General features: G+C 43.2%; 1 protein-coding gene across 1 annotated transcript in view; it reads left to right on the forward strand.

Moving 5' to 3' along the window:
* LOC310782005 (sphingosine-1-phosphate phosphatase 1-like) overlaps positions 1-6,678 on the forward strand; it is an 8,551-nt gene extending 1,873 nt beyond the window's left edge. Inside the window, exons 2-3 of the mRNA XM_083642655.1 lie at positions 784-873; positions 3,229-6,678. Of these exons, the coding sequence (XP_083498781.1) occupies positions 784-873; positions 3,229-3,780 (642 nt within the window). The 3' untranslated portion in view covers positions 3,781-6,678. The remainder of the gene's footprint in view (positions 1-783; positions 874-3,228) is intronic.
* The last annotated feature ends 3,421 nt before the right edge of the window (positions 6,679-10,099 follow it).

Consider the following 10,099-nt stretch of genomic DNA (forward strand, 5'->3'; position numbering starts at 1 on the left):
TGTACACTCGCAGAACAAGGGCTTTGTGTTGCATGAACTGGGTGAGGGCCAGAGGGGTCCCTGAGGGGGTAGCACACTTGAAGGTCAGGAAATTCAAGATGTTTATGAGGAGAGAGCTGTTGCAGGGTTTGCAGAGAAAGAGGAAGCGTCAGAACATGACTCAGTCGAAAGTAGTAGGCTAAAAGGCATCAAACTTTTCACACACTGACCTTTTGCACGTTTTCTCTCTAACTTGAAAACATGCCGTCTAAATAATAAATTGACCATATATTTTCCTAATATTGTCAACTGCAGTCCGTGTGGTAAATCCAACACACTGATATTTCTTCATAGCTATTGATGATCATTGCTTTTCCAATGGGAGTGAATTGTCCAAGAGATCTGACTGAGCACTGTTAGTAATGCCAACCAAGGCACAGCCGTAGCTCCCCACTACCAAAATCCTACTAATGTATCATGTGATCACGGCCAAGGCATTGTGAGTGGGGGGGGGGGGGGGGGGCATACAGTGAAACAAACAAATCAAAGAAGCAGAACAAAATATAGCAATGCCCAATGATGCAGTACATCATTACTATGTAAGGACTATCTCACATGACTGAGTTTAAAGGCCTGATAACGGTGGCTATTATAGGATTTGCAGAAACTTTTAGTCTTCCAAAATGGGCCCGTAAAAAGAAGAGGTTCTTTAGTTTCACCAGAAAACCACAGTCTGTGTTTTTCCTGACAATATTCTGTCATCTGTGTTAATTTCCCACTGTTTCTCTTTATGCTCTCTCGTAGTACTCTTTCCAGTTTGGCTTGTGTGTGGCTGTCTGCTGGAGCGTCTTGGTCTGTGTCAGCAGAGTCTACATGGGTATGCACTCTATTCTGGTAAGCATGATCAAAGATAAAATCCCTCTGAAATATCTAGAAGCACATGCAGAGCATTCCCTCGGGCAGCGTGTACATTAGCTACGTTACGTTATGTTACGTTACTACGTTAGCTAGTCGGGTCGACCCCAGCTTGCTGGAAAAACACTTGGTAAGTACAGAGGAAGCGGCCTCATTCTATTCATAACTGCATTCAACTGTGCAAAACTGTGAGAACTAAATGTATTGTCAGTTTATACACCCATAACAGTAATATATATATACCGGTATATATACTGTATATATATATATATATACACACACACACACACACACACACACACACACACATTACACACATTACACACATACATACACATAATAGAAATAGATATAGAAATAGATTTATTATATAGAGATAGAGATAGAGAAATTAAAATTGAAATAGCGTAATAATAGCCTATATGGAGCCTGGCCTACATCTATATATATACAGTATATATAGACATTAGGTAACGTCATATCATCATATGCACCTTGGATGGCTGTAAATGCAGTGGCTTGCTTCAAATATATCTGATGCTGCAGTTCATTTGATGAGTCATAGAATATACTGTATCTAACATGACACAATCATAGATAGCACCACACCCTCCATACTGATACCAGCTGGGCACATGTGATTGGGGGACAGTTTCCCTGTGAGCAGAGCCATCAAACCAGTTGCAGCCAGCAGATAAGAATAATGTTACAGTCGATTCTGTAATGGATTGGCACACAACCAAAGAACCAAAGCCTGTGGAATTTGTGGAACTATATATATATATATATATATATATTATGTAAGGAAGTTTGTGTGAAGTTTGCTGGATCTTAGGTAAGAGCTCACGGGCAGTGATCGGTTAGAACCACAGAGATGTCTTTCAGGCAGTTTATTGGAGATAGCAGGCAGAAATATCAGGCAGAAGCAACATACAGAGTAGCTAGCAGATAGATAGCCTGCAGAGACAGAGAACCTTGTGTATCATGTGCAGAGGGAGAACAAGACCTAATTAAACATGATAGAACAACACTTTTATACCTCCCACATTCGAGGTATGACATCATTGGTGATGTCACAACGTCCCGGGAGGTATGACATCATCGATGACCTGACAAAGTCACGTCTGACATCACACAGTCTGGAGACAGCCTAGACCGTCTGACATCACCGATGACGTCACAGGGGAAACTCTGACATCACCGATGACCTCACAAGGTGAACTCTGACATCATCACCGGTGACATCATCATTGCGTCGTGGGCGTCGTGGGCTCCTCCGGTTCGTGGGCGTTAATTGCCCCACGAACAGGCCTGATGGTGGGCCATTACGGAGCCTTTTCTACTATATACACACAAAATACATACACATACACAATACATGACAATATAAGAAGGGAGAAAAGGCCTATGTCCTAGTGTTGACATCAACATAAATACATTCCAGGAGCATGCTTTAATATGCAGTCATTACACTATGCCCGCCAGCACCCTTTTCCATGTTTGAAACATACTGAAGAGTCTTTAAATTTGTGACTCCCATATGCTAACTTCAATCCAAAGCAATGTACACATGACATTGTAATACAATGGGGGGGGGGGGGGGGCTAACCAGCAGATAAGGTTAGATTAGATCATGTAACAGCCTCACAATCAATGTTGGAATTTATTTAGGTTCAGCAAGTTCCAGTGATAATGTCAGTTTGTACTCTATATACACATCAGCAGCTCTACTGTTTTATTGTTTGTTCATTTTTTGTTTGTCAGAGTTTAAACTCAGATCTCCCACAGGCCAACAGTCAGAAACTGCAACAAAAGGTCTTTGTCAGTTTGAAGAATAAATACAGTCGATGTCAACTTTACCTAAAGGAATTTAATGGGAGGGAGATGCCACGGTTATTTTTGAGCTTTGCCTCGATCTGTGATGACCCTCCCACTCTCCTGGCCCTGTCTTATGCAGAAGAGACAGTCTGGCTTGAGAGACTAACAGGAAGTGTCAACACAATCGGAACAGATTGTGTTGACACTTCCTGCTGTGGCAGCCTGCTTTCAGTGAGTCACTAGCTTTGACCAGAGAGACGATCTGTGGTTTGAGCAGGGGGAAAAAAAAGTCATAACACAAACGTTGTATAAATCAAAATTATGCCTCCAGTGATGAAGTATTTCTACAAAGTGCACATATCAAGGACATCGCCTCAATTTAATTTTTTGTAATGACCGCTATCATAAAATATTGCTAGGTCATAATTCTCACCACTCTTAAGTATTGTATTCAAAATGGTTTTTATAACAGATATTTATCATTCACACAGTTCCTTTGTGTCCCCTGTCTTGCAGGAGGTCATCACTGGCTTCCTGTACAGCCTCCTCATCCTGGCCTTCTTCCACACACTTTTGGACAAGATGGACAGCTTCTACATGATGAGCCCCTACGCCCCGCTGGTCATTGTGGTGTCACACGTGAGCCTGGGACTCGTGGCCTTCTCTCTGGATTCGTGGAGCACCTCGCGGGGGGACACGGCCCAGGCCCTGGGCACGGGTGCGGGGGCTGCCGTGGCCACCCATGTCAACCACCAGCTGGGGCTGCTGCCTGATCTGCCGCTGTCCGCCCTGCCTCTGACTCTGCCACCCATCGGCACTAGCTTGGTGGTGCGCTCCGTGCTGCGCTTCCTGATCGGAGTCGCCGTCCTCCTCGTCACGAGGATGGCCATGAAAGCGATGACTATTCCGTTCTTGTGTCGACTGTTCGGGCTGCGCTCGAACGACGTCAGACAGGCGAGGCAGCACATGAAAGTGGAGCTGCCGTACCGTTACATTGTCTACAGTGTTATGGGTTTTACTTGTGTCTGTGTGGTGCCTCTCCTTTTTAGCATCTTAAACCTTGCCTGAGTCCTTGTCCCGCCAATTCTTACATACTACTGAAATGTTGCCTTTCACACAGTGAAGGCTACAGCACTTGGATACATGCTGCTTATTTTGATAGGAGAAAAAAAAAGGTCCATTTAGGTCCACCTGGTTAACACAGTAACTTGTTTCTTCAACTAGCATGAAGTTAAGTGGAACTTTGCAGCTAAAGCTGGGGTAGGCAACTTTGAAGAAATTAAGAATTTGAAAGTATACAATACCCCCCTCTGCACCCTACTGCCTCCCTCTTGCCAAATGAGGCTCAGGTGCATGCATGGGGGAGGGCAAACTTGCTAAACCTTTTAAATAAAATACATCTCTCTCTGCTAGCTCATTATAGTTGTGACTAAAGCATCTGTCAGCAAAGAATCTTTTTGTCAGCATAGATTTACCATTTACAAACGCCAGTGTTTTCCCTATATGCGTTCAGCAGCGGCGCCCCCCGCTGCTGAAATATGCCCCCTGCTGCTGAATTACACTGTAAAAAATTTAGTAAATGTAGAAAATTATAGGCTTGCAATAGGAATATTATGGGAATACTGGAGGAATATTATAGGAATACTAGATCCCTATTGCCAAACACAATTGTATTAACTGTATCTCCTACTAGACAGGACAGGACTAGGCAGGGCGCGCTTTGCAAGCAAAATATTTTTTTTGTGCAAAAAAAATTCTCGCACATGTGCTGACATGTGCTTCACCCCCCGCTGCTACAACTCCAGCCTAGTGGAAACACTGAATGCACATTGCTACAGACAGGTCGAGCCATGTTCACTCTATCTCCTATCTCCTATGATAGGAATGTGAAGTGTGTGTGTGTGTGTGTGTGTGTGTGTATGTGTGTGTGTGTGTGTGTGTGTGAGAGTGAGCAGAAATTGTGTTTTCGGCCACAGCATTTTACGTGCGATCACGCTGAATCTTTCAGAAAGTGTAAAGAGCACCCCTGGGGGTGACGTAAGGGAGCCGGATTTTTGAATTGGCTAATTAGGACCGAGTAAATGGTCAAAAATGTGTGATTAGTGGCCAAACTGAATCAACGCGGGTTCAGCACCATGGAGAGCTCCATTCGTTAGCTACTGATGGACCTCACCTGAGTGGCGGAGCACAGCTAAGCGGAGTTGGAATCAGCCAGTGAAGTGGACTATGAAAACTCTCTGGGGAGAGGCTGCATGCCAAGTCTGTGAGCGAGGCCTGAATAAAAGGCCAGTGATTGTGTGCTGCAACAGGTATCAGAATCAGATACACTGCACGGGTATTCTGCTAGTGTGGAGAGAGGGAGAGCGAGAGAGGTCAAACTTGATGAATTCCAAATCTTTTATGCAAAACACAACTCTGCCAGCTCAGTCTTGTAACTGAAATATTAGTCGGCAAAAACGCATGTTCTACCGCAGTCGCAGTGTCAAAGCCAGAGCTACAGTACCTACCTAACAGTTGACTGACCAGAATGTGGCTTCTTGCTGGTGAACAGTCGTGTGCAGTAGAGGAAAGAACTCTTTCTTACACAAGTTTAATCCAGTTCCAGTATTCAGTTTGTATTATGGCTGTCTCACTTCATCTCATATGTGAAGATAGTTTTCTCTCTAAGGGCAGAACATGCCTCTTTGCAGAAGACCTGTCCTGATTAGTTCAGATCTGGGCACCCTCAAATTTTCGAGTGGTTAGGGCCTGGGCCAGCCACAGATACCAGACTTTTTCCTCTGAGGCTTTGATTGATTGGATTTAAGCAAATGGTTCTAAAGAATGTGCCAACCCCAGCTTTAAGGAACCTGTCAAATGTACTGTAAGGATGCTTGTATTCAGTAACAACGAATCTGTCCATCTTTCGATCAAACTATAGCAGAATAATATCAAGAGAATATTCCATACTTTAAGAATAAACAGAATAATAAATCATTAAAGTCTGAACTCACTTGTTGCCGTTCTTGAGCAGCCTGGAAACTGACATATTTTCTGGTTAGCTCTGGGCTACAGTCGAGTTACATGATCGGTGTTTACTTAACTACATGGAAGACAAAGGAAGGAAATGTCACTATTACTATTTTTAGTCTGTGTCTTACATGGTCCATTTCCACATTAGCCTGGCCAACAGGCTGTATAGGCCAAGAAATACAAATACTGGGCCTACAACATAAATGCAGTAGCTCTTCGCCGCCATTTTGTACATTATGTTGTGCTACAAAATTGTCTAAAGTATAAAATTCCAATTGTTTGGTAAAGCATTCACCCCGTTCACTAACTTCTGCTGAATCATCTCACTACGTTTCAAAACATGAATACTAAGGTTAGAAATTAACTAATTGAAACAGCCAATTCAGTCCAATCCCCTGCAACAAATACTAGTGGGAAGAGTACTAATTACATTTTCTATAGAGTATGGAATAGACGAAGATCTGATTGCTGACACTTGTGAGAGATTTTATGTGGCCTGGAAATCAGATTTACGAGTAAGAACATTATTTTGGTCAGTGGTAAGAAGAACACAAGAATCAGAGGCAAGAAATATTGTTCAAAAGACGAAATAGGGGCATGATGTCATGTTGAACAAATGTTTGTCATGTTTGTGCCAGTAGGCTATAAGGTAATTCAGGCCAAAGTAAACACGAGGGTGAATGCTACAACAAACCAGATTTTTAATTAAAATGCATAGAATTTTCATTGTAGTTTGCATAACAAGCCCTAATGCAAACTTGCAAAAAGTCAATAAAAGTCATGAGTGAAGGATTGTGGTATTGAGTCATTGAGTTCTTCTCAGTAAACCCAAAACCCTTCCAGTCAGTGTGGGAAGTGGGTTTCTGTTTAACCTTTGAGCGAGTAAGATAAGGTTTCAGGTTCTTATCTGATTGGCAATCCACCTCTCAATTCACCTCTCACCCAGATCCAGATCATGTCTCTTCTAACTGCTTCACCTTAAGAAAAGCTCTGCTGTTCTCGCAGACTTAACCAGAGGCAATGCCAATGTCATTTCTCACTCTGAGGAATTTGGGGATTGTGTTTTGCCCTGCATTCGTATTTTGTAAAATGTTTCAGACAAATCATGGGGGGGGGGAAACACCAGGACAAGTGGCCATAAAAGCTTTGTACTGTACAGTAGACAAGAGCGTAATTCTCCCTAAAGCTGTGATAGAACGGCACATGGAAGGTGATGTGGGGGGGGGGGGGGGGGGGGGGGGTCACATTATCTCGTAGATCCTTCTGCTGTGTTGTATTCATTTTTCTTTAAGTAAAACAAATGTGTTTTTACCCTAAACTTCTGCATACACTCCTGTGTTATTACCAAAAGCTAAACTCAACAGCTGTTCAGGCAGCTGGCATCACACCTGCAACAACTAACACATAACTGACTGTTTAGTTACTTTGTCAGTTTTATCTGAAATATAATAAAGAAGAGACCATCTACTGTGTTTTGAATCACCAAACTAGGTGGTATGGCAAAACACAAACCGACACAGAAATATCTTTATTTGGAGAGTGAACAGTGATCATCACCCACGTGGTTCTTGTGACCATGATGCCAACATTGAAGAAAGAAGTGTATTTACTTCTTAAGTCCATCAGGTGGACCCACGTGCTTTTGAGGTGGTAAAGCAGGTGTTACAAATCACATTAATGAGGGCACCTAAATGGATTGGAACCATAATTCATTAATGGTATTGGTTACATCTGCTTTACCACCTCAAACCGGTTGCTGTGAAAAGGGTCTATGAGGCCATTTACACCTGGCGTTAACATGTGTTTTCTGTGATCAGATTGCAATCCGATTGTGTTTTATCACTTGAAAGTACAGGTGTAAACACCCCCAAAACGCATTGAAGAAGGATTGCAATCTGATCGGCCAAACCACCTCCGGAGGTGGTCAGGGATGTATTGTGTACACATTGAACACAAGTGTAAATGCAATGTGTCCTCTCAATCTGGATACAGCAACTTTATGCGGATTGAGAGGACACCCATTTCTGCAATCTGATTGCAATCTGATGGCAGAAAACGCATGTTAACGCCAGGTGTAAATGGGCTCTATAAAACCCCACAGATCCATTACAGGAGCCAACTCCATCTCAAGTATTTCCCATTCACTGCACGGAGGTTTTACTGTTTTTGGTGTTTAAAATAGTTTTTTAACACCGGTACTAAAATAAACTATAATGGTCTTTTTGAGGAACAGCACAGTCTGTGGGTGGAGTTGAAGCACAGGAGTAAACCTAAGTATGGATTTGTCATCTCACATTAACAATTCCCTGGACATAAGCTTTTAGGTAAAACGCTTTGTGCGAAACCAGATCTCTTGAATTTGCTGCAATAGGCTAAGTGAGTGAATCAGTGGCACAGTGGTTTACAGCAGTGGTTCTCAAACTTTTTCCAGGACCCCTAAACTGACACAAATTAGACTGCAGACCCCCATTTGATAAGATAGTGTCCCAGTCCCCCATCTGATACGATTGTAGCTTTTGCGATGACTCTCCTGGACTCTCCTGGACCTGTCTTGCAGAAGCCTGGTGTTGGGGTCGTTAGGCTGATTGGGTGCGCCTGGGCCCAGTGTACTTTGTTCATTTGGTTAATGTAATTTATTATTATTATTTTCCCTTAGTTTTAGTTAAAAATATATTGTTTTAACTTTTACTTTGGTGTATTGACTCCCCATGTTACAGCCATTGACTGTATATGGATGTTGCGGGTCAGCTCAAGGAAGTAACAAATTAGTAAAAGTAAAAGTTAAAACAATAATTGATTAACTAAAACTATATGGAAACTATAACTAAACTACATTAAACAAAATAACAGAACAAAAGGTGCACACAGGTGAGGGAGAAAGAGACTAATGGTCTGAAGGTCTGAGTGCACGGGCCCAGGTGACCCAATCAGCCTAACGACCCCAACACCAGCCCCTGCAAGACAGGGCCAGGGGAGTGGGAGGGTCGTCAGACTTTTAGATGTTTTATTATTACAGAAAGTGTATGAAACCCATGACCAAAATAGTCATCATTCTGTAATCTATGTTACTTATGGTTGGAATTCTAGTGAAAATCAATTATTACCCTTTTTGCTGGGGACCCCCTGGAACCCTCGAGGACCCCTGGACCCCGACTTTGAGAACCACTCCTTTACAGTGTTTCCTCCGTAGGGGCAGGAGGGGCAGGATTTCTGACCATACATTTCTTTGCATGTCATTTACCATTCACTCACTGCACTGTAATCCCAAAGCATAGGATCTAATATGAATTATGCTGTCAACACTGAACGCGAATCTCTGAACATTTAGCCTTTTTTCCTTTTCTTTTTTTTACTTGCACCCTTATCGCCACTTACCACTTCAGAACTCTGGTTCTGAAACATCTGGTCTGGGTGGAGAAACAGCATCAGTCTGGTTTTGAACCAGCGCCACCTGCAGGCAGCTAGAGAGGTAATCAGTCTGAGTTGTGGTTATTACTCCTGTACTCCGAGTGGAGGCGGTGTAGGACAAGTAGGCTAAGACAGACTGTGTTAGGAAGGTTGTGATGAGAACGAGTAGGCTAAACAAGCTCTGATCAAGCTGTTATGACCACTGAGATCAAAAATAATCTTTATTTATATGTAGATGTGTCGAAAATTATGACACATAAAAATGAAGTGAATGTGAAGAGGCAGAATGAAGAGTACAAAATACGGTAAGACTAATCTGGAATTAATTGGTGCAGTTTTCATGAAGCTATTACAGATAGAAACGCGCAAAACAAGCGAATATCGAATATAAAACCAATTTCACCCCGGTATGAAGGGATGTGTCAGTCGAAGCAGCATCAAAAGACAGAGTCCCGCTGTATTACTCAGGCTGCACTACAGTGTCTATTCACAGGCGCGATCCCACTACTGAGCGGCACGGGGGCTTTGGCCTGCTCCGTTTCCGGCCTGGGCCGATGCACCCCTCCTTAGACGACCTGGTGGTCCCGAGCTCCCCCAGGAGCACCATATCGATACCGAACTTAGCGCGGACACCCGATCGGCATAGTCCACTGCAGCTCAGAACTCCTGAGCTCAAACGATCCGCCAGCCTCAGCCTCCCAGTAGCTTGGATTACAGGCGCGCGCCACCACACCCGGCGAGAAACAGCCTGGCTCATAGGGCTTTTGACTTTTAAAAACATGACGTCATTGAAGCATGCGACAGTGACATCTAGCGGCGCAAACGAAAGTTTGAAGGTGAGCGTGACTGTATGCTAATTTTGTTATTCTTGTGAAATTAACTTGTGAATATATCTCACTGAGAATATCAATTAGCTGAAAGCCATCAACACTGTTGGATCTGTCACTTAAAGGAACACTCCGCCCAT

The sequence above is a fragment of the Poromitra crassiceps genome, assembly GCF_964638095.1.
Source record: "Poromitra crassiceps genome assembly, chromosome: 9".
Lineage (NCBI taxonomy): Eukaryota > Metazoa > Chordata > Actinopteri > Beryciformes > Melamphaidae > Poromitra > Poromitra crassiceps.